At 41.8% G+C, this 24,431-nt stretch overlaps 1 protein-coding gene across 1 annotated transcript in view; it reads right to left on the reverse strand.

Annotated features, from left to right (window-relative positions):
* Window positions 1-11,103: 11,103 nt before the first annotated feature.
* Window positions 11,104-24,431, reverse strand: part of LOC124616285 (cytochrome P450 6k1-like) — an 82,831-nt gene continuing 69,503 nt past the window's right edge. Inside the window, exon 8 of the mRNA XM_047144588.1 lies at window positions 11,104-11,270. Coding sequence (XP_047000544.1) covers window positions 11,104-11,270 — 167 coding nt within the window. The remainder of the gene's footprint in view (window positions 11,271-24,431) is intronic.

Genomic DNA, 24,431 nt, shown 5'->3' on the forward strand with positions numbered 1-24,431 from the left:
GACGGTTTTATGTGTGTATGTGGTTGTTGTAGCAGGTCGCAATGAACTTCACTTGAGAGTTTTACGCGAGTGTTGTTCGCAGTTTTGCATTAAATGTTTAGCGCAGCTTAGCACCGTGCTTCATAATGTTTATAAGATAATTGTTTAATTAGTCTCCGTTTTCATTTTAGATAATCTGACGATGCCTGACCACGGCGAAACGCATTATCTTTAAATAAAAATAACTTTTCATACGTGAGGTTTTACTTTTAATATAATGCAAAAGACGTAGAAAGAAGCTTAGTTGGGAGAACACGCTGAAGAGCCAAAGAAATTGGTACACCTGGCTATATCGTCTAGCGCCCTGTCAGCACGCAGAAGTGTCGCAACTGAAGCAGTGCTGTCGGAAACTGACACTATGAATCCTGCAGGGCTGTCTATAAATACGTAAGAGCACGAGGGGGTGGAGATCTCTTCTGAACAGCACGATTCAAGGCATCCCAGATATGCTCAATAATGTTCATGCCTGTGGAGTTTGGTGTCCAGCGGAAGTGTTTCAACTCAGAAGAGTGTGCCTGGAGCCAATCTACAGCAATTCTGGACGTGTGGGGTGTCGCATTGTTCTGCTGGAATTGCCCAATTCCGTCGCAATGCGCAATGGATGTGAATAGATGAAGGTGATCAGGCAGGGTGCTTACGTACGCGTCACCTATCAGAGTCGTATCTACACGTATCAGGGGTCCCATATCACTCCAACTACACACGTCTCACACTATTACAGATCCTGCACGAGCCTGAACAGTCCCCTGCTGGCGTGCAGGGTCCATGGCTGCATGAGGTTGTCTCCATACCCGTACACGTCCAAGCGCTCGATACAATTTGGAAACAGACTCGTCTGACCAGGAAACGTGTTTCGAGTCATTAACAGTCCAATGTCGGTACTGATGGGCCCAGGTGAGAAGGAAGCTTTGTGTAGTGCAGTCATCAAAGGAACACAAGTGGGACTTCGTCTCTGAATGCCCATATCGATGATGTTTCGTTGAGTGGTTTGCACGCTGACACTTATTGAATGCCCAGCATTGAAATGTGCAGCAATTTGCCGAATACTTGCACTTCCGTCACGTTGAATGATTATCTTCAGTTGCCATTGGTCCCGTTCTTGTAGGATTTTTTTCCGGCTCAGCGATGTCGGAAATTTGAAATTTTATTCTATTCTTGATATTCACGATACACTCGTGAAATGATCGTACGGAAAAGGACCACTTCATTGCTATCTCGGAGATGCTGTGTCCCATCGCTCATGCATTGACTATAACACTACGTTCACTCTCACCTAAATCTAGATAAGCTCCCATTGTAGCAGCAGTAACCGATCTAACAACTGCATCAGACACTTGTTTTCTTATATAGGCGTTGCTGACCGCAGCGCCGTATTCTGCGTGTTTACATATCTCTGCATTTGAACACACGTGCCTCTACCAGTTTCTTCATACACTTCAGAGAGCATGAAGGTTTCTTTGGAGAGGTGTGGGTGGTATAGAACTGAGAGCAGAAGGTCATGTGATCGCTCCCTCCCACTTCCTCCAACCCTCAAACCCCTTCACCCCGCCCTACTCCAAGCAGAGACGTGATATAATGGCAGACAAGAAATTGTCGTACCCGTGACCAAACCGTGAACGAAGTTACCTAATATCGGCGAGGTCTGTCTAGCATGTCTTCAAGGAATGGTGTACCATTCGCAGCTATGTAGCACCGCATACGATCAGTAGTGATGCCAATATCCTAACTAACAGGGACTGGATCTTATCAACGCCAATCGATTTCTAATGCAACAGGAATAGCTGCTGTCAGGGAATGTAGGTCTATCCCAACCAGTTTTCAAGGGAAAACTGCGAAGGGATCTGCATGCAATGGACGTTTGGAGTCCAGCACCTCGCGTGAGGTCATACCTCACATGGGCACGTAGAACTGCAAGTCTTCAGTCGGCCAAACAGGACAGAAACTGGATAGTTGCTGACTGGAGACGCATGATGTGGTTCGACCAGTAGTGATTTATCCTCTTTTTAAATGATGCAGGTCGTCGAGGGCACCGTCCCTCAATTGAGCCATTTAATCCGCAGTGTGTGGTTGAGGCTGGAGGGAATTCGGTGACATGTGGGGAGTGTCTTTCGTACGATGACTTGGGTCACTGACGTCAGGATGCCGTGTACCTTGACTTCGGGGAGGCATCGGACAGACTAACACTGCAATTAAGAGAAAAAATAAAAGGTTATCGCGTATCGGACAAGATTTGAGACTGGATTCAAGATCTCCTTGCAGACAGAACATACCACGTCGCTCTTAATGAAACGTAATCGATACTTGTAAGCGCAATTTGCAAAGTATCTCAAGTAAGTGTGGTAGGACAGCCGCTGTTTACAACGTTTATCGATTATCCAGTAGAAAGTGTCGGAAGCTCTTTAAGAACGTTCGCAGATGATAGTAGGATCTATTATCTGTAAGCAGATAGCAACACCATAAGACAGTATCGACTTTCAGAATAATGCACAGAAGATTGATGAGTGGTGAAGCCTCTGGCAGCTGATCCCGAATGTAAATAAATGTAACAAATTCAGCTTTCATAGGGAAAGAAATCCACTATTGTACAACTACAATATTGTGACAACACATTCCTGGAAACAGTATCTACAGTAAAATATCCAGGAGTAAGTATCCAGAACGACCTTAAGTGGAATAACCATATAAAATTAATAGTAGGACAAGCAGACACCGGAAGAATCTTAAGGGAATGTAAACCATCGACGAAGGAAGAGGCTTATTAGCCATTTGTTCAACCGATTTGTGAGGATTTTTTATCAGTTTGGGACACTTACCAGGTGGGACTGTTAGAAGAGACAGAGCAGATCCAATGAAGAGCGGCGCGTTTCGTCACGGGATCGTTTAGTCGACGCGTGATCGTTATAGTAACGGTGATCAAACTGCGATGGCAAACGGTATAAGAGAGGCATTGTGCATCACGGACAAGTTTACTATTGGAGTTTCGAGAGAGTACTTTCCGGGAAGAGTGGGGTAACATATTGCTGCCTGCCACGTACATCTCGCGAAATGACCACTAGGAGAATATTCGGGAAATCACAGTTAGTACAGAGGCTCACGGAAAATCATTCTTCCCACGCGGCATTCACGAGTGGAACGAAGGAGGTGGTGGGTTTACAGTTGAAGGTACCATAAGTACCCTCCGCCCCACACCGTCAGGTGTCTTGCGGAATATTGATGTAGATTATGTAGATGCCCCATCATTCAGGTTACCGCGAACACAAACCAATATGTTTCACCATCCTCGGTTGCCAATTGTTGCCCTTTATTGTTGATTAACAAGCCATCTATACGCGTGTCTTCGAGATGATAACAGGCGATTCACAGTGCATCACATTTACGTTCCAGAGTTTGACGAACGCACTGGCACCCTATCGATCTTCGACTGTTTCCATAAATCAAGAAGTCATAAGTCCATATAAAATGTCGTAGATTGTTTGGAATGTTGCGGAAAGTATCAATCACCGTCCTGCAGTTCGGTAATCTCTTGCGTCTAATGAACAATGAGTAACTTCAGGTTGGTATGGCACTTACGGAGAAGCTTATGAAGTCTCTTCCTCTGTGAACTGAGGCCATTATCGACTATAGTGACGGTGTAACTGTTTTATGCCCGGTATGCTTTTAGAATTAAGAAACTGAAAGAATGAAAAAGGTCTGATAGCCGGTACAGTAAAAATAGAGACGAAAATGAAGAACGTAACTGAAGTTCTCGATCTCTGTCCGAACTGACTCGGGTTTGGCCCCGTGGAGAATTTCTGTGTTACTAAAATTTCGATAAACCAAAACGTCCGCAGTTTTTATAACGAAATCCACTGACCCTGTGTCCACTGGAAGGAACGAGTAGTGTGAGGTGTTATTCCACGTACCACGTTACGCAAAAGCGATTGATTAATGTTACTGGGGCAATATTTTACTAATAAGTTAATCATAACAGCCAGATGTACGGTAACAATCCACGTTTATTAACTGAAATAATGGTGCGATTAAACACGCACAGCCAAACTCTGTGGCCTAGCGGTTCTAGGCGCTTCAGTCTGGAACCGCGCTGCTGCTGATTCGAATCCTGCCTCGAGCATGGATGTGTGTGATGTCCTTAGGTTAGTTAGGTTCAAGTCTACGGGCCTGATGACCTCAGATGTTAAGTCCCATAGTGCTTAGAGTCATCTGAACCATTTGAAATACGCACACATACGTGCTGCGCTATGCTCCCAACGATAGCACAGCGCTCCCGGCACACGACTCAACTACCACTGACAATGCGAACTACGAACGTGTGTCGGTGTTATTGTTAACCGGTACATTTAAATGAAGGTGTAAGCTATTCAAAAGTGTGCTCGATTAACTGACTTCGAGATGTGGTAGCTCTGGAAACGTCACAAATTAATTTGAAATCTGTAACTCAAGATTTACTTCTTTGAGATCACTTTGAGGGGTGTGAAAGTGTGAGATGATTCCGAAGATACTATCCACGTTGTAAAGAAATTTTTGATTATAGAAGGGGCAGTCAAATGAAAACGAGACACTTGGAAAATAGTAAGTAAAATGTTTATTATTTGAAAAGTATTGGCCTTATCTATTAATATACTTATCCCACTGTGAAACAAGCCAGTCAGTAAATTAGTGGAAAAATGTTTGCAGTTGCCTACGAAACCATTAATGTGCCCAGGCGTGCACGTCTTCGTCCGAAGCAAATCGACGATCGCGAATGTCTTTCTTCAGGGCTCCAGAAATATGGTAATCGCATAAGGAGAGAACGGGACTGTATGGAGGATGTGGGCAGGCCCACATGTTGCCATGATCGTTTCGAGTAAGCGTCAAAGTTTCTATGGGAAGTCATTACACATCCTCCCTACAGCCTGTATCCATGCGATTTTCGTATTTTTAGAGCCCTGAAGAAAGACATTCATGGCCGCCGATGTGCTTCGGGCGAAGAGGTGCATGACTGCGTACGATCACGTTTCCGTAGGCAGCTGCAAACATTCTTCTTGAAGGCATTAACTGGCATGTCTCACAACGGGGTAAACGTACAGGGTGACAATTACTGAACTACATGAAAAAGAAACGTATATTAGTTACAAACTACCACGTGTACATACTTTATTCAACACGTAAACGTCACTACAGATATTTGGATTTAGGTCACGACATGTTCGATATACCTGCCGTCATTGACGATGATGTGGCGCAGACGAATAGCGTAATTCAGCATGCCCCGCCGAAGTGTCGGAACATCGATGCTGTCAATGACCTCCTGAATGGCTGTTTTTAGCTCATCAATTGTATTGGGTTCATTGCTGTAGCCTTGCCTTTAATTTATCCATGCAAAAAGGAGTCGCATGTGTTCAGATACGGAGAATATGGCGGCCAGTCGAGGCTCTTGCCAGTGGCCCCTGGGTACCCTAGAGCCAGAATGCGGTCCCCAAAGTGCTCCTCCAGGACATCAAAAACTCTCCTGCTTCGATGGGGTCGAGCTCTGTCTTGCATGAAACACATCCTGTCGAAATCAGGGTCACTTTCGACAATCATCTTCCAAAACATTCAAGTTGCTTTCGGTAGTCACCGTGCCATCAAGGAATATCGCACCGATTATCCCGTCACTGGACATTGCACACCACACAGTCACCCGTTGAGGGAGAAGAAACTTCTCGGTCGCGAAAAGCGGACTCTCAGTCCCCCAAATGCACCAATTTTGCTTTTTGACGTACCAATGCAAATGAAAGTTTGCTTTGTCTCTGAGCCAAACTACACAGCGCATACTAATTCCCATCATGCGCCGCGGCCAACCATGCAGTTTGAATGTTCTAACGCAAACCGTTCAGAGGTTATGACGATTTTTATTTCATATAGTTCTGTAATTGTCAACCTGTATTAGTAATAATGGCGATTACATTTGAAATAACAAACACTTTACTCATTTTTCCCCCCACTGTCATTTAAATGCCTCTTATGTAATGAGAGGCTCGGTCGGTGTTCTAGCTCGACTGTCGCCAACCTAAGAAGAAGAACTTAATGCTGTGTTCCGTCGTTACTTCGGAATCCGGATTTAGCCATTCAAGTGTTACGAAGCTACAACGAGATCAGAGAGCACAAATAGACTTAACAGAAGCGCAGGATGAAGAGATTGCTGACTAATCTGTAATCTTAAATTGCTGGAACGAAGTTCTACAGTTGAAGTAGGGGCCGTGTCTTGTTTATCTTCGTGCAGTCATAAGCATTAACCAACTTGAGCTTTTATCGTAGTATAAGAAAACGTGCAGCTTATGCACGTTGTATATTACACGTGTTCCCACAACTGCCTCTGACAATGTCACCTCTCATGTGTGTACGGCTGACAGCGTTATCCCTTGCTTTTAAAGTTCATGCACAATGACACCTTCATCTTCGTAAGGCAGCCAGTACCTGTCAGGGATTTGAGTTCTGCACTGCACACGGTAACTAAAACTTGCACATAAGAGTTTCCACATATTCAGGGTACTTATGAAGTCAGTGAAACATCTAGTAAAAGAAAAGTACCGATATATCGCCCAGAACAACGTAATTAATATTACATGCATAGTAAACCAAAATCTCAGCTACATTCAAAGACTTTCCATTAAGATGTTATTTTCTAGTGCTATAAACTTATTTTTGTCCATGACTATTACCAGTCTATCTGCAAACAGTGTTGTTAGCGCATGTATCTAGTGCATGTTTACTTGCGACTGGTAACAGTTTTTTATATATCTGTCGTAGTACCTATTTCCATAACATATCGTCAATGTTGTCGCTGTATAATACTTTCTCTTGTTGTGTATCGTAGGTGTAGCGCAGACGATATTGTTATTCGCTAAATATTCTATGTTTAAGCAGTGGAATTTATTGCTGAACAATATTCGATAACACCTATTTAATATTTGCTTTTTTGATAGCTTCAATTGATGCGTAAGTCAACGATGTTGTGTGTTTCAGTAGGTGGCTTATTCATCTATGGAATTCTGTGTGGTAACAGTCAAATATTTGGCACTAAATAACGAGTGGGTCAGGAAATCAAGGATAAATTGGCACAGGAAAATCTTTTGAATGAAAATACGTATGCGGCTTACTTGTGTCTCAGGACAGCACCAGTCAACAGATTTTTCACCAGTTGTCCAGATTTATAAATAGATATGTGTGTTATACCAATGAACATGCACATCTAACACATAAAAATAAAATGCAACATGTACTGCTCATACAGTACCCTATAACTAAATCGGAACAGGCGTGTGCATAACCTTTCCAATTCCATGCAAGAACATCAAATCTAACATATATCAACCTCACGATTGACGAGAAAGCTTACTTGATAAGGGCTTAAAATATAATTGAAAACCTAAACCAAACATGAAATGATTGACCATTCGTCTTACTGCAACCAAGGTCGCAACTGACGCAGCAAAATTAAGACCCAGACAAAAAATGAAAAACAGTACGAGCATCACACAGTATAGAAAAAAAATTAACACACAACCGTCGATACAAAAAAAGGTGAAAAATTAGATCACTCTACACACTAGAGCAAAAACCAAAGCTCATCACAAACCATGCATCGGAATTAAAGCAGAAAAGAAACAAGTTTACTGATAATAAATCGCAATGACTGTATAAATAAAGTAGTACTCAAACCAGTATTAAACCAGAATTGCTTTGAAATCTGTAATGCACAATACACACAAAAGGATAGAGTAGCCATCGATGTATCACAGCTGGCACCATAGATATCATATTTCGAAATAGAGTGGAACAAAAATTTTTAGAAACACAGACACACTTGCAGAGAAAGTTGAATATTTTTCTTGTTATGTAGATGACACCCTGCTACTAATAGATGATTCCGGCACAGACATTCAACAGATGCCCAAAATAATTTCTCATATACGACAAGACCACACACTCAATGTATCATCTGATGGAACCATTTTAACCACTGTAGGTCGTCAGTTTCATCCTTTTAATGTACCATGCATATGCATCACATTACTGGCCAGTTTAAGCCTTAGGCCTTTATCAGATGTCTGCAATATAATGCCAAAACTACAGTAAAGAGGTAAGAAATATTAGTGGAGCACATTACAAATGCTTATTACGATTGTTGTTTAAATTACTTACACGATACTAACGTTATGTGTGTCACATTTTAAAAAATCGTGTTATCTGGAGCTACACGCGTCGAATGTTAGTGATATGGTCTTGCACATACCAGTCAGCTTACAGGAACAGCTATCATAACAGGTCATGTAGGAAAAAACCTTATTGACAGGTAGCTTACTAGCCCTTGCACGTTCGTTTAGCAGAATACCGTTTACTTTCCCGCACGCACACACAACTGTTACAAATCACAGGGAACATGCAGTGGCACAATATTATTTTCCCTCATTACTGTAGTAAAACAGTTCTTACATTTGATCAATGTCTCATTTCAAATCGGACTGCGAGCTTATAATTATGCACAACACTGTTGAAGTTGTTAACGGTACTGTCAAATAACAAAATGATGTACATTTGTTGCTGTGTGTAAAAAATCGTTTTTCTGGCTATCATTTTCACTGAAGTGGTCTCACGTGTTTGTTTTCTTATAATAATCTATTAAAACTTATAATTTTCGTCATTAGTAAAATTACAAATCCACTTCTTTGCAGAGGTACGACACTGCTCTGAAGACACAACCCAGATTTCATGGCAATAATATCAGTCACTCTTATTAATTAAGTCACATAATGATGCTCCACTTTATGCATACAAGCACTTTATGAATACAAGCATAGAGGCTATTTTCAATGACGGCGTATAAAACTAAAGCCATTTAAAAAGGAACAATAAGACCACATAGCACCATTCCAACGATAACGGAAGTTTAATTATGTCTAGAATGATTATAAGTGTTGTCAAAGTCCATCAAAGGTTGATAAGAACTAACGACATATAGGCGAGACTGTCATCATATGTCTGGCGATGATTTTGTCTTTGCAAAATGACAAGTCTTAGCATGTATTTTGGTTGGTGCATGTTTCCATCCAACATAACATGCTGAATCCTCACTACGAAAAAATCCTCACTCTAAACTAAAATTTTGCTTGATATCCCATATAATCTTACTTTTAATGGTAAGGATAGATGTAGTACTGAATCAAAAGCTCTCGGAAAATCGAGAAATAGTGCATCTACCTGACTACCTTCATCCATGGCTTTCGGATGTCATGTGACAAAAGTACGGTTTGAGTTTCACTTGATTGATGTTTTCGGAATCCATGGTGGTTGGAATGGTAGACATTCTGTTTCAGATGTATTACGTGTGAGCTCAGAGTATGTTAAGAGATTCTACAAGAAATGGATGTCAAGCATATTGGACGACAATTTCATGAATCACTTACGCTACTCTTCCTGTAGACGAATGCGACCTGTGCATTCTTCAAGTACTGCGCACGGCTGTTTGTTCGAGGGATCTACGGTGGACTGTAATTAAAACAGGGTGTAGCCGCAAATTGGGGGTAGTATGCTTGGGTATCCTCACGGCTCGCGAACTTCGTACTGTGGTAGCGAGTTCAACTGTTTCTATACACTACTGACACTAACAAGATAATCTTTGCAGTGCTATGAGTATTTAATCTGTTACTTAGTATGGCCTTTTACGTGACAGATATAATCTCATCAGAAATTATTGTAATGAATTCATTTTGTATGTTCTTACTTAAGTAAGTTACGTATCTTCCAGGCTTAGCCGCACGATTAATGTGTTCATTTATTACGGGGTCGAACTAGGCCCTTAATTTTACTAGCCGTAAGAAGTTTCCAGAACCAGGATTTCCCAATATTTATTGGTTGCCTCTTAATGAAATATTATTTTCGACAGGAAAACATTCTATGGAAAATAGCCTTAACGAAACAGATCTTTGCCTCTTTTCTTCCTAGTTAATTTGATCTTGAGCTGCCTGACCCATTGTTTTTGAGTTTTTAATTCTGTGCAAAAACTCTTTCCACGAGCGCATTTCAGTAATACGGTTGCGGAACATTTCATGGCAAGATAGAATTTTTAATAAACTTTGCCAGTCTCTTAGACCACTTCTTATGAGAAAGCCAGCACTCGTATTGAACAACTTGCAACAAAAAAAATACACAGCATTTTTTTTGTTCGAGAATACACAAGCCACGTTCGCCTAACTTTTTCGTCAATTGAAGGATGAACGAAGCAATTAAAAACAGTAAAAGCTATCAGAGAGGTACATGAACTATTCACGAACAATTGCCAAAAATATTTTTCACCTAATGAATATCTTGCTGTTGACAAATAGCCTTTGGCATTTAGAGGAAACTTCCAGTTCAGGCAATATATTCCTAGCAAACTAGCAAAGTATGGGTTAAAAGTGTTTGCTCTGGTTGATGTAAAAACAGGTTACACTTTGAATTTAGAACCGTACGTCTGTAAGCAACAAGAGAGACCACGTAATGTCAGTAATTCAGCTGAAGATATTGTTCTTCGAATGGTCACTCTTTCAAACGTTAGAATATATTATACTATGTTCAAATATTAAATGTATTGTATTTAGATTTAATAAAAAGTCATAAAACCAGTCATAAAGGCAGTTCAAAGTGTACAAATAGACCGCTTGCTTTGTGGATGACACCAGTTATCCGCGCGAGTGACAATGTCACGAATTTTCGCGCGAGTAACGGAGGGTTAATTTACAATCACGTATTCCATGCAGAGTGATTAATGGAAGTACAGACATACTCTTAAGAGCAGTTGGCTGCGTCGCACCTAGGTATGTATGATAGACACTTTATCATCATGTGCGAAGGTAGGATTTTGTATGGATGCGCATTATTTTGAAAACAAAGAGCCGACTTATATTTCAGAGTGTCTCATGGTAAAATAGTGTATTTTGCGACAATGTAATTTAATCGTAACATGGTACAACAATGTAGAGCTAAAAGAGCAACTTGATAAGCGTTGAAACAGTCCGCAGCGTTAGTTTGCTATCATATCTTGGATCCATACAATGCGAACATCTTCTAGAATCTCTTTTCAAGCCGTAGTTGGATGCCACCTTTAGGCATAAGTATAATGGACCTAGGGTTGTACTCGAGGTTCGTCACCGTTTTGTCCGTGGTCCGCACATTGTGCCTCGACAACAGGTAAGCGAGTCCCACCTTGACTTGCAACAGACCGAGTCTCATACCTGAAATAGAAAGACAAGAAACGTAAGGAGCCTGTGCATTAGGCAAGGCAACAGAGTGATTGATAAATCTCTATGTTATTGAAAATTGAAAAAAAGATAACGAGAGAGTTTTTTGTTCCGTTGCACCTCTGTGTTCATGATACGTGTCACTGGGTATTTACAAATGTTTAGAAAGACAATTGGACATATATCAAACATTTGAAAATAAAACTGATGAAATGAAAACAACTAAGTCAATGACATCAATAATAATAAAAAAAATTCAACGTATACATTTACTTCATTTTAAAAGGCTTCGTAATTTCTCAAAGAATGGGGAAGGCGAAGCTTGTGCTTTTCCTATCTGTCGTATAGGAATGCAGCAGTCTAACGTTCTCGACAAACAGGTGGTATTTCTAGGGGTGAACACCTCGTCGTTTTCAAGGTAAGAATCCAACGAGAGATCGCTGTTTATGCGTATGTGCTGTGAAAACGATGCAGTGTTCAGCTACCGAAATACTGGCAGTCTCGAAGACGTTATATGACTGCAGTTACCTAAGTTAACTTAATAAGGAAGAAAATGTAGGCCTTGGTCATCATCGGAAACTGCAGCCTATGGAATAAAAGTTTGACGAATACAGGATGTTTTGCAGAGAACAATAAATATATTACAAAGTGGTTCTACAGACAAAGTCGAAAGAAACATGCGTCCAGCTTTTACTCGTAGCAGAGATACAACTGTTAGAACACAACTCACACAAATACGCACAGAAGGCACTAGGTCATTAGAGGCAAGTGATGTAGTTCACAACTGATATTTTTAACCCATCTGCAACTTCAGTGCAGTTTCTAATCCTCACGACAACACCACGTGTTGTTTTTCTGAGTTCGTCTTGGCGTTTATTTACAAAGGGAGCACTACTCATGATCCGTACAATTAGTTCGTCTAATGTGTTTGTATCCTCAGACTTAGCATTCCAACTATTCTCATAGGCATAAAGTGCTGGAATATTGTTGGTCAAGGAACTTGATCATTTCTATCGATCTACGGTTACGCAGGAGGCCCAGTTAGCTGATTGTCTCTCATGATACAACAAACATTTACCGAGAAGCGTTGTTCAAAATGTCTGGGCCACGGCATGTGAGCTTTAGTCGCATCACCGATGTTGATAGCATCACGAGTAAAAATGGCTTCAGCAGCAAACAATATAAATGGCAGTACTCGGAGATCTTGAATTAGCCAACAACAAAATTCCAATCGTCTACCTTCATCTCTTTCACCGAGAGGTGGAATCTGCTACAAATGATAAGGACAGAGGCCGTGCATACGCAGTGTCCGCCATATGTTTGTATGTGGAACACCGCTGTGTATAGAAATTCTGCGTTGGCTTGTTGAAGGATTGCGTTCTACCAGCTGAATAATTAATGAAATGTATTGGCAGTTGCGAATATGGACAACCATCAGCTTTATAACAGAATGAAGACAATGAAAATTTGTATCAGATCGACACTCAAACCCGGATTTCTCGCTCATCGCAAGCGGTCGCCTGTCCGATCACGACTCACGGCCAGACCCAATGCATAAATACAACATCAGCATACATCACATTTGTAAATACGTGCAGCATTAATTGGACAACAAATCATACTCACAAAACAATTCAAAAATTCAGTTGTGTAAGCTCAAGCACAACTTCACCTCAGCTTAAAAATTAAAATTAAAATCTTAAAAGAAAACCGCTGCAACTTGAATACCGACCCACGAAATGAAAACTTATCTCTGTAGCCAGTTGTATCTCAGTAAGCAATTCAGCTAGACACATGTCACATGGAATATTGTATTCAAATTAGTCTAGGCTACCAGCTTCTAAAATGTTTAGAGTTCCTCCTGAAACTCCCTGTATAGCAGATCATGGTGGCTAGAGTAAGTAAACAATATAAATTCATGTTTTCCTTATATTCTATAAGTTACAGTTAACATAAAACTGACAGCAGACTTTTCGATTTATTTCAGTGTTCCATAATTCTCATAATATCGGTACCTGTACCTTAAGTACAAATTATCATACGTAATAAACATTATATTCTTACTTTTCATATTACTAATTTACAATTCACTAACCATCATCATAATTAGCAGCAGCATCAAACTGACACACAGTGTGGCATACTGGTTTGCCCTGGACTACTTCAAGCCTTACAGTCTTCACACACAGGCCTCTACACATTTGTATCAATGCAGTCTGCCCACCTTACATCAGGTCGCGATACCTGTCTTCTCACATGTCCTGGAAGCCATCTAAAGCGTCCGTGGCCCATCTGCCAGCCGGCAGCCGTATTACTAGCACTGTTACTACCTATCGCTGACCGTTTTCTTCATTTTACTGTCTCCAAGTAATCTGAAACAGGAATCGCTCCGTTGCTAGCTGAGAATCACTCGATTTTCTAATGGTTTCCCAAGATAAACTGGAAGATTATTTTTGAAAATTTTATTTAGTTTACAGGAAGCTCCTCCCTCGGATCAGTTTTTACACTTCAGCTCTTTCTTGGCTGTGCATCCAGCCATCTTCCTCAACATCGATAGATACACTAACACAAAAGCTGCATTGTTAAGTTGCACCATCTTCTTTCCGATATGCCGGCTACGCGTTATTTATCTTTTATTATAACTGATTTTACGAACACTTTTAAATTTAATTGATTGAGTTTTTCAATAATTAATGCACTAGAAACAAACATCGCAATTTCATTAGAAAAATTACGGTGGATCAGTTACGTTCCATTTATCCAAACACCTTATTTTCCAGTTTAAGGATAAGAAAACTTACTCTAGCGCTGTATCCTAGGAATATTTCGTGGCGACTTGACCGACTAAACCCTTCTCGGCTTACAAGCGGCGTCATTTCGAAACGACTGGCTTGTAAACCGAGAAGAGCAGATTTATTCTAGCGCTGCTGATAATTTTGGTGATATTGCATCTCCCTGTTAGCTACTCCCTTAGTTTTGAACTTCCCATCATTCTACTGAAGTCTAATAGAAATTGTTGCCTTAATGCATATACCCTTCAACAAGATGACATACCTAATGTCCAAAATTAAAGCAACAAACGGAAATTTTGCAAGGTTGCGTTTTTTTTCCGCAAGACAGGTGATAGTAAAATAAAAACAACGTAAAGAATACAGAACGTAATCAACTGCAACATACGTAACTGTAGACAAAAATGTTCTTCTTTTTTGTTTTTCAACTTACACATTCTGACAACTGGTTAATTTGATCAGTATGGCGTGTGACCACCTGTGGCACCAGTAAAGGCTTGACAACGACGGGACATGTTGTGAATGATGTCATCGATCCTATGTTGAGGCAATAATGCCCATTCTTCCCGCATAGCTGCTCACAAGTGTTGGACAGTGGTTGGTGGATGCTGATGTGATGCAAACCGTATCCCTAGTGCATCCCAGGCATGCCCTGTGGGATTCAAATCGGGAGAGCGAGCAGGCCACACTATGCCTGCAATATCTTCCGTTTTATGAGGTCGAGCATTACCTCCATCAGTACGAAGTCTGAACGCACAGCATCTTGGAACACCTGGTCATGAAATCCCAAGATCTCCTCACGGTAGCTGCATCAGTTAAACCTTGCCAATTCACCCGTAAAATTTGGAGAGGTGTTGGAGTGGTCAACAAAATCTCTGCCCACACCATTAGGGATACTCCTCGATATCGGTCTCTTTCCACAATGTTTGGGTCCCGATATCGTGTTCCATGTGCCCTAGAGATGCGAATGCTTCTAGAATCACTCTCCAGACCAAATCGGGACTCATCAGTGAAAAGGACATTGGCCCACCTTCCGACCTTCCAGGTTGCATGTTGACGGCTCCACTCTAGACAGGCGCTGCAGAGGTAAGACAGCTGTCTCCAACAATAAAGGCCACCCTGTTGGAGCCTTCTGTACAGTGTTTACCTCAATACAACATGTCCAGGAGACGCTGCGAGGTCAGATGCAAGTTGCAGTGCAGTAGTAAGGGGGTACCGTAGTGCCCTTACAGCCAAATTACGTTCCACTCTTTCTGATGTCACACGTGGTCGGCCCTGTCCTGGTCTCCGAGGTACAGTTTCGGTATCTATAAACTGTCGCCTCATCAGAGAAACAACAGAACGATTCACAAAAAACAATTGGGCCACATAAGTTTGCCACTCTCCTGCTTCCGTTCTTCCTATTGCCCTCCTCAGCAGAGAGTCAGTAGGCGTCTTCTCTCTGCCATACTGTACCGTCTGTGACTGTGTACACAGCAATTGTGGATGTGGCACTACCCTGCTTACACCACCCCTTTTGGTAGGTGTCCTGACGTCATTGGTGGCATCGTTGCCCGTTGATCGGAGTGCCATATTCCGTCCAGAACACGATCGTAACGACATATGTTGACAGTTTTAATGGTTATGTTGTGAATTAGACACAGGAAATAGTAGTGCGTTGTTTTAATTTTGGACACCAGTGTAGTTTGAGTCAACGTCTTGTCTATCAAGGGCTCTTAGTAGAGTTTTTATTGAATGCGAGTCAAATACTTTTTCGAAAAATGGTTCAAATGGCTCTAAGCACCGTGGGACTTAACATCTGTGGTCATCAGTCCCCTAGACTTAGACCTACTTAAACCTAACTAACCTAAGGACATTACACACATCCATGTCCGAGGCAGGATTCGAACCTGCGACCGTAGCAGCAGGGCGGATCCAGACTGTAGCGCCTAGAACCGCTCGGCCACTCCGGCCGGCCGCCGATGGTCACATCGCCGTTTCGATCAATCAATGGACCACCCTGTATACTGTGAAAAATAATGCTGCTATAACGCTTCCTTGGAGCACATGTAAATTTACTTTTGTCTCTGAAAACTTCTCTCCATCGAAAATGACATGCTGAGTTCTCTTCGTAGGAAACTCTTATATCCAGTCATCTAGTTGGAGTGATACCATACTCTGTTTTGGTCATTAGGCGGCAGTGCAGAACTGTATCAAATGCCTTCCAGAAGTCAAGGAAGACGGCATCTACCTGGGCTCCTATATGTACTGCGTTCTGGGTCTTGTGGATGACCAGACCGAGCTGGATTTCAGACGATCACTTTTTGGTACATAACTATTATTATAACACAATTAAGGAGACCGAAAGTATTCGTAAACTGAAAAGAAGGACTTGGTCAAAGTAAACGCCTTCAACTGTGGTTTGGAAACTTGCATTTTGTCAGTAACAGCGTTCATGTCTTGTGGGAGCTTGTTGAAAATTACTGTATAAGGAACTATCACCAAGTTTCCGTTCGAAGGCCCCTTGCTTACATGTCTGCGCTTATATACCGAATCGGAGTCGGGCTGGGTTGCATATGCGCTGCTGCATTGCCATCAGACGGAAAATTTGTCACCATCTCTTTTTCAGGAAATGAGCAAATTATGATCACAGGCGTTGTAAAAATGAGCAGAACTGCAAAGAAAATGTGTACGAGGGAATTCTATGCTGTGGTAAAAGTAACGAAAATGAAAGCTGGAGTTTGCACAATTAGTGTTTATATTTAGGTGCTGATCTGAGGCGAATTACCTGAAGAAATCTTGGTTTGAAGAGTAACTCTTGCCTAGAAAAATTGAGTGACCGTAAACAGCATTCAGGTAGGCCCCATCGAATAAGTTTCTGTCACTGGCTCTCGGGGTGATGTATCTTAGCGATGGACATAGCGCCCAGGTGCTGAGAGTAATGTTTCTTTGATGCCGGGACTGGAATGGATTTTATTCAGCTTCATGAGCTCTGGTGGGTAGATAATCGAAGGATAAATAGCGGCTTTGATTTCTCAAGTGTACTCCGACATCACATGCTTCCAGAAGTCAAGGACCTCGCCAAGGTTGTAGCTAGTCAGAACCCTTGTGGTGTAAGAATTTTCGACGACAGTATTTGACGAGAAAGGGAAGAAATTTGGTGGTGCACAGTTTTTGAGCAGCGGGTGGTGCACCAGAGCTTTGAGTTAAATCCAAAATCTTTCAACAGTCTCTCGTGAGGTATGTGATCATTTTGTTATATTTGTTGTTCAGACACACGAGATAGCGTTATGTGCCCGTTTGTAAATATGTGTTCTACATATTTAAGTTCTGTATAACGTACATTGATGAAAAAAAGCTATGAAATTTCGGGAATACGTTTGTCTAAATTAACATATTTAAGTGATTAACCACGGAAGATTACATGTTAATGCAAACGCGAGATAAGCCATTGAAAATGTGAAATGCTGGTACATTAATAACCGGTGTAACCGCCGGAATGTTGAATGCAAGCATGCGAACTTGCATGCGTTGTGTTGTACAGGTGCCGGACATCAGTTTGTGATATGGATTTCCATGCTTGTTGGACTTGGTCGGTCAGTGCAGGGATGGTTAATGCTGATTGTGGATGACGCTGGAGTTGTCATTCGGCGATGTCTCATAAGCACTTCACTGAAGACAGATCTGGTGATCGAGCAGGCCAAGACAACATGTAGACATGCTGTACAGCTTGTAGGATTACAACAGCAGTATGTGGACGAGCATTATTCTGCTGGGAACCACCATCTTGAATGCTGTTCATGAATGGCAAGGCAACAGGTCGAATCATCCGACTGACGAACAGATTTGAAGTTAAGGTGCTCCTGCTGTCATACAAAATCGCACCCTGACCATAACTCCAGGTGTAGGTCCAAAGTCTCTAGCACGCAGACAGGTTGGTTGCAGTTCCTCAGTTGGTCTCCTTCTAAACAACACATGGCCCCCATTGGCACCGAGACAAAACCGGATTTTATCAGAAAACACAACAGACTTCCACTCTGCCCTCTGCTGAGCTCTCGCTTGACACCACTGAAGTCACAAATGAAGGTGGTTTGGGATCAGTGGGAAACCCGCTACAGGACATTTGTTGCGGAGCTGTCCTTGAAACAATATATTTGTAATAGTTCGTTGTGTCACTGTGTGCTCAAATTGCTGCTGCAGATGCAGTACGATGCGCCAGAGCCGTACACCGAACACGATGATCTTCCCTCCCAATAGTGCCACATGGTCTTCAGGACCCCCATCTTCTTGCGACTAAACATTCCCGTGACCACCGCTGCCAGCAATCATGTACTGTGGCTACATTCCTGTCAAGTCTTTCTGCAGTATCACAGAAAGGGCATCCAGCTTCTCGTATCCCCATTACACGATCTTGTTCAAACTTAGTATTTTGTTGATAATGGCTTCTTTGTCACGTTAATGGCATTCTTGACGAACATAAACTGTCACATCCAAACTCAAAGGTAAGTAACTTTCACGACCGTTATGCGCGTATTTATGGCGAAACTGATTCGCATTCTCATAGTGGTGCTACATCTTTCAGGTGTAGAAACATGCCTACCAACTTTCGCGTATGTCGCACCACGCCTTCTAGGTGTTGCGATTTTTTTCCGTCAGTGTACTTGTTGTGTACATAGTTCCGCGTAGTCAGCGCGTACACAACTTTCCCACTAGAGGGCGCCCCGCTAAGCACAACAGCGCAGGCGCAGCGCTTGTCTGTCTCCGCACTACGAGATGGCGCTGCCATAGAGACGGACCAAATTCTGCTTCCGCCAATCGACGTATTAGTATGTAACGCAGTCAATGAGATTGCTGCTAACGCAGAACCTTTGCTCCTCGCGGATCACACTCGCGCAGTGATACATGAACGCGCGAGGTATTACGAGTGTACAGACCTCCGATTAGCCAGTCTGCATTAGTCTGTACCAGTCTGCATTTGTCTGCACCAGTCAGTACCAGTCTGCATTACTGTGTACCAGTCTGTAAGAGTTCTACGTTTGTCTGTACCAGTCTATAGTCAAGTTTCAGTCTGTGCTTAATAAGACTACCATATTCCTGTACATAGCCATGAAGATAAATGTATAGATACTTTTGTCAAGTATCAGAGATATATGTGAGAATAAGATTAACGTACCAATACCAAAGGAACTTCAGATTGTCAATTGTAGATAGCATCCAGAACCAAGTTAAATAATTTTTATGCTTGTTATTATTTTAATAAATGTTTGTGAAAATTAATGAAGTTCTGTTTAAAGTTGGTCACCGTCAATCTGCTACTCTAAGCGTGCAAGTGGCATTTCTATCGTCTGACCTAACGGCGGAAGATAAACACCCCACGATAAGACCACGAGACATATTGTTGACACTCGCCTACTTCGTCAGAGCGACAGTCAAATAATCTGATGGTGTGTGTACTGAAGGTCTTACAGTACGCACACCATAGTACTAAAACTATTTTTAAGCTGTTCTTAATTCTTCAGTTACAGAAGCTTAGGGAGAGCAGAATGCTGTTTGTTTTTAAAATTCGTTGCATAAGGTGTGGGCAGGTACACCAAATTTCGTCCATCATGCACCCTCTTGTACGTTGAAACAGAAATCCTCCTACCATGGAACACGTAATATTTACAAATAAACTGATAAGGGAATGGTCCAGTCCGACTTTTCGAAATGTATTATGCAGGAAGAACCTCTCAAAATTTTAGCTGCTATGACGAACTATAAGTTTTTTTTAAAAAACGTTGAAAATTTTCAAATTCATAGCTCGGCAGGTGGCTGGAGAAGTTTACAACCCTACCGGAGCTGTAGTAGTCAGCACATGCGCAACACGACAGCGGCATGTGCTTGGCTGACAGCACACCGGTAAACTAGTAACACGTCTCCCACGATCGTAATTCGTGAAGCGAATTGTTGTTGTTGATTGTTTCTCTGAAATATTTGTCTGTAGTTACTGTTCACACAAACCTGCAGCTGCTTTTGCGGTAGCATAAGTGTTAAATATGGAGTTAAACTAAATTAATATTCATCGCATTTAACACTTAATGTTAAGCAGCTTGGAAACCGGTTTTATTTCGTGAAATCTAACTGTGAACTGTATAAATGTAAGAAAGACTTACACAATGTAATAAAGAAGAGTCAAATTGAAACTCGCAAAACTGTGAAATCAAAACTATCTAAACAATTTATTGCATAGGGTGGTCACACGAAGTCCCGACACCCTCACTAATAACCGTACTGAACCCCTAACCTTGAGTAAGTAACGTGAACAACAGTTCTTAGGAGGAGTTTTCTTGAGATATGAATTATGTAGAGCTGCTCCTACTCGTGAGAGGCAATGGACCATTACCGATGGAGATCTTTGAGACAGGGTATTCGAATCGAAGTTGAGATGAACACTGCAAAAATCTTCTTCGATCTGGTTGAGCAGATTCAAGAAATCATACAGTATAGGAAGTCGCCAACAACGAAGTATACTTCAAGTAAACGCGTAGAGGAGTGCAGTCAACTCGTAGCTGTTGTGAAGACAAAGCTTGCTGTTATCTCCACATCTGATGTGTCTAAAGCTATTCAGACAGGTTTCATGAAAGAACTGTGAGCAAACCACGTTGTATCATTTCGAGGCGAAAACAGACAGTCTGTTGTGTGGTGGACTAATGCTCTGACTCTTTCATATGCAACATTGTCAGACGTAAGTATGAGTGGGTTACTGTTTCCATAGTTTTACATCTTGAGGGACGTTAACGCATAGTACGACCAAAACTATAAAGAAAGGACTTTTTGGTGGCAAAAATTTTGCAACGGACGTATTAAAACCTGGAAAAATAGAAAAGAATAATTTTTAACATTTAATTCGAAATGGTTTCTAATGAGTTGCAGAAATTAATTCAGTGCTTTTGTTACACTCTTGCCCTGGAAATATCAACTCTGTCTTTCAGAAGGATGAAGAAAAGATTGTTGATATAATTGAGATTCCACCCGGAACGACAAGTGTGTGGCTGGAAAACAGTTTTTTTTTTCAACTGTGGAACATATTTTTAAGGAAATTGTCGGACTATATAATTTCCGATATCTTAGTGTCATTTGGGGATTAGCAGGAGAACAGTATTCTTAAATTTCAGTCATTTGTGCGTTATCAGTTTGTATCAGCACATTTTACGAACTGCTTGAAGTATGCTCGGTATGCAGCACGATAAGCAGAGCAACGGTGGGGACCATTTTTGTTTCTTACTCAGTCGCAGTTCTGTCTAAATTAAACGTTTCTGAAAGCATTAATAATTGTTTCGCTGGTTGTGCCTGATGTAAGGAAAATGTTAGTTTTCGTCAAATCTTGTGACGACTACGTGGAATCAACAAGGAACTGTTTCATTGTTACTAAAATATACGTTATTAAAAAATTAGAAGAACTTTGATACAGGAATTATTACAAAATGATGTACGTTTAAGAAACATTTCATTTCAATAAATTGAAATCACGACTGATGGATTTTGTCTACAATGTAATAGCAAATACTGCCTTGACTTATTTTCCTCTGCTAGTCACCTCAGTAGGAATTACTCACGCAACAGGTTAGCCGTCGGTACGAACTGCCTCTTTGTGAAAACATTACTGATGCGTGACATTTTTTAATGATTCAGATGTTTCAAATTCGCTTGTGTCACTCCGGATATCAGCACTATGCAGCGCTATGCTGTCTTGTCACAGCCGATTGCGCTCTAGGCATCTACATCTTCTACATCTGTACAAACGGCTGTCTTAAGCTATTCGTCGTGCGTCAAAAACGAAAAGCGTCAAATCTGAAAAAATACTTGCTGTGTGTCTTAGCAGCAAAAATGTTGACAGGGAATTTGTTCATTGTATTCTAAATTCCATGGTGGTTTTCGACATGTCGGATTGGAATATTTCCTTGTGTGTTTCTTTAATGTGTTAACAGTCTTCCCCGTCTTGAAAACGGAAATTTATGTTAGTTGGCGATAGTTTCTACTTCAACGTATGCCTGTTTTAAGACAATACTTCTTCTTACTTTGATTACACTTACTGATTACTGATGTGCTGTGGAATAATAATGTAGGTCTAGCACATGGATTATCAAATACGATGTATCCACGATTTTCTGGATCGCAACGTTTTTAAGTTTGACCGGAGTATTTGTTCATAATTACATGACTCTTGCGTTCGTTGTAACATTTTTTCACTTCTGTTTAAACCTTTATTTCCTGGAGTAATTTTTGTGATTTCAGGAAGAGACTGCACCGCAATTAAAATGAACGCTGTCATTTCAAAACTGAATAAAAAAATATATTAAATTTATATTACATGGCGGCATAGAAGCTAAAGTCTGAAAAGTTTTTCAGCGTAGAAGAGATTCCCCTAAATATCAGAGATACGTTGCCACTGTCATGAGGGCGAAAGAGGTCTGGTACACGTGACTACGCCGCAGTCTCTGATTCAGTTCTACATCTTTCTACACTGTCTGATCAAACGCATCCGGATACTCCTATATAATGCCGAACTGACCACAAGATGTCACGAGAGGTGGACCCACAAGTATAAAAGGAGGAGGGGAGTGCTGTGTTGTCAGTAGAGAAGCAGTAAAAGTTGAATGGTTCGGTCAGGAGAGTTCAGTGACTCCCAATGAGGACTAATCATTGGATGTCATCTGAGTAAAAAACCCATCTGGGATATTTCAGCCCGCCTAAAGCTGCTCATACTACCACAATTGGTGGTATGAGTGTGAAGTGAAAATGCGAAGGAATAAACGCAGCTAAACCAATACCAAGCAGACCTCATATACTGACGGACAAGAACCATCGAACATTGCCGCGGTTGGTAGTAAAAAAATCGCATGAAATCAGAGGAAGGAATCACTTGTAAGTTCCGAAGTGCTACCAGCAGTCCAGCTAGCACAGTGGCTATGAGTAGGGAGTTACAATGAATGTGTACAATGCTCAAGCAACCCCTCATACATGGCACATTTCTGTTAGTAAGTGATAACTGGTGCTTGAGGTGGTCAATAACTGGAAACGAGTGATTTGGAGAGATGGATCACGCTATTCTCTGTGGCAATCCGATGGAAGGGTTTGGTCTGGCGAATGCCTGGAGAGGGTTTCATGTCCTTATGTGTAGTTCCATCAGTGAAGTATGGAGGACTTGGTGTTACACTGTGAGTGTGTTTTTCGTGGTAGGAGTGTAGTCCCCTAATTGTGTTTGAACAAACAAAACACCGTCCGAAGATACCATGAAGGCGGAAGGCTACCGACCGGCCGCCGTGTCATCCTCACCCGTAATGCGTCACTGGAGGGGCATGTGGTCAGCACACTGCTCTCCCGGCCGTTGTCAGTTTTCCTGACCGGTTCCTCAACTGGTCTCACACGGGCTGATTGCACCCCGCGTTCCAACGGCACTCGGCAGACCCAGAGGGTGCTCCATCCAAGGGCTAGCCAAGACTGGCAGTGCTTAACATCGGTGATCCTACGGGAACCGGTGATACCACTGCGGCAAGGCCTCTTGCGTTAATTTTGCTTCAGGAAAAGCTAAATCTAGATGGATATGAACAAATATACAGCATTTTGTACCACGTATAGTAGAGGAACAGTAGTGAGTCGATGACTGTATGAACATGACGCTGTCAGAAAGCAACAATTCTGACACAGACAGGCCTGCCTAGAGGCCCGAGATGGATCAAATGGAACACGTTTGGGATGATATGGAAAGATGACTTCCCTCTAGCGCCCAGTGTCCAAGATCACTAGATTCAGCTCTTGAGGAAAAATAGGCTGCCATTCCTCTACAGACATTCAGACGCCTTATTGTCAGTGTACCCAATAGGGCTCAACCCGAAGGGTAGGTACTCTCCGTATTAATGCTCGCTAATAAGTGTCGTGATATTTTTGACCAGGTGGAGTAAATGCTCCGAAAGTCACCGAACAGTGCTTGGCACAGAGTAATTCGAGCCAACATTATCGGTTTTATTTCTATTCTTTTGATGTATTCAGCGAGGGAATATTGACTACATATATACTACTGTGCGTACCACAAACTCTGTTATCCTATTCTGAAGATCCATATACAAGGCGCCTTGCCACGGTTCGTGCGGCTCCCTCCGTCGGAGGTTCGAGTCCTCCCTGGGGAATGCGTGTGTGGCTTGTGCTTAGCGAAAGTTAGTGTAAGTTACATTAAGTAGTGTGTAAGCCTAGTGACCGGTGGCCTCAGCAGTTTGGTCCCATACGAACTTACCAGAAATTTCCACATTTCCATACGCGATATGTATGATGGTAGCAGCATAATGAGCCGTAGTTGTGTCCGGCTCTTCGAAAAGCGCGCCAGGCGGAGTGCTTTCGCTTCGCGTCTGGT

Source organism: Schistocerca americana, chromosome 5, assembly GCF_021461395.2.
Source record: "Schistocerca americana isolate TAMUIC-IGC-003095 chromosome 5, iqSchAmer2.1, whole genome shotgun sequence".
Taxonomy (NCBI): domain Eukaryota; kingdom Metazoa; phylum Arthropoda; class Insecta; order Orthoptera; family Acrididae; genus Schistocerca; species Schistocerca americana.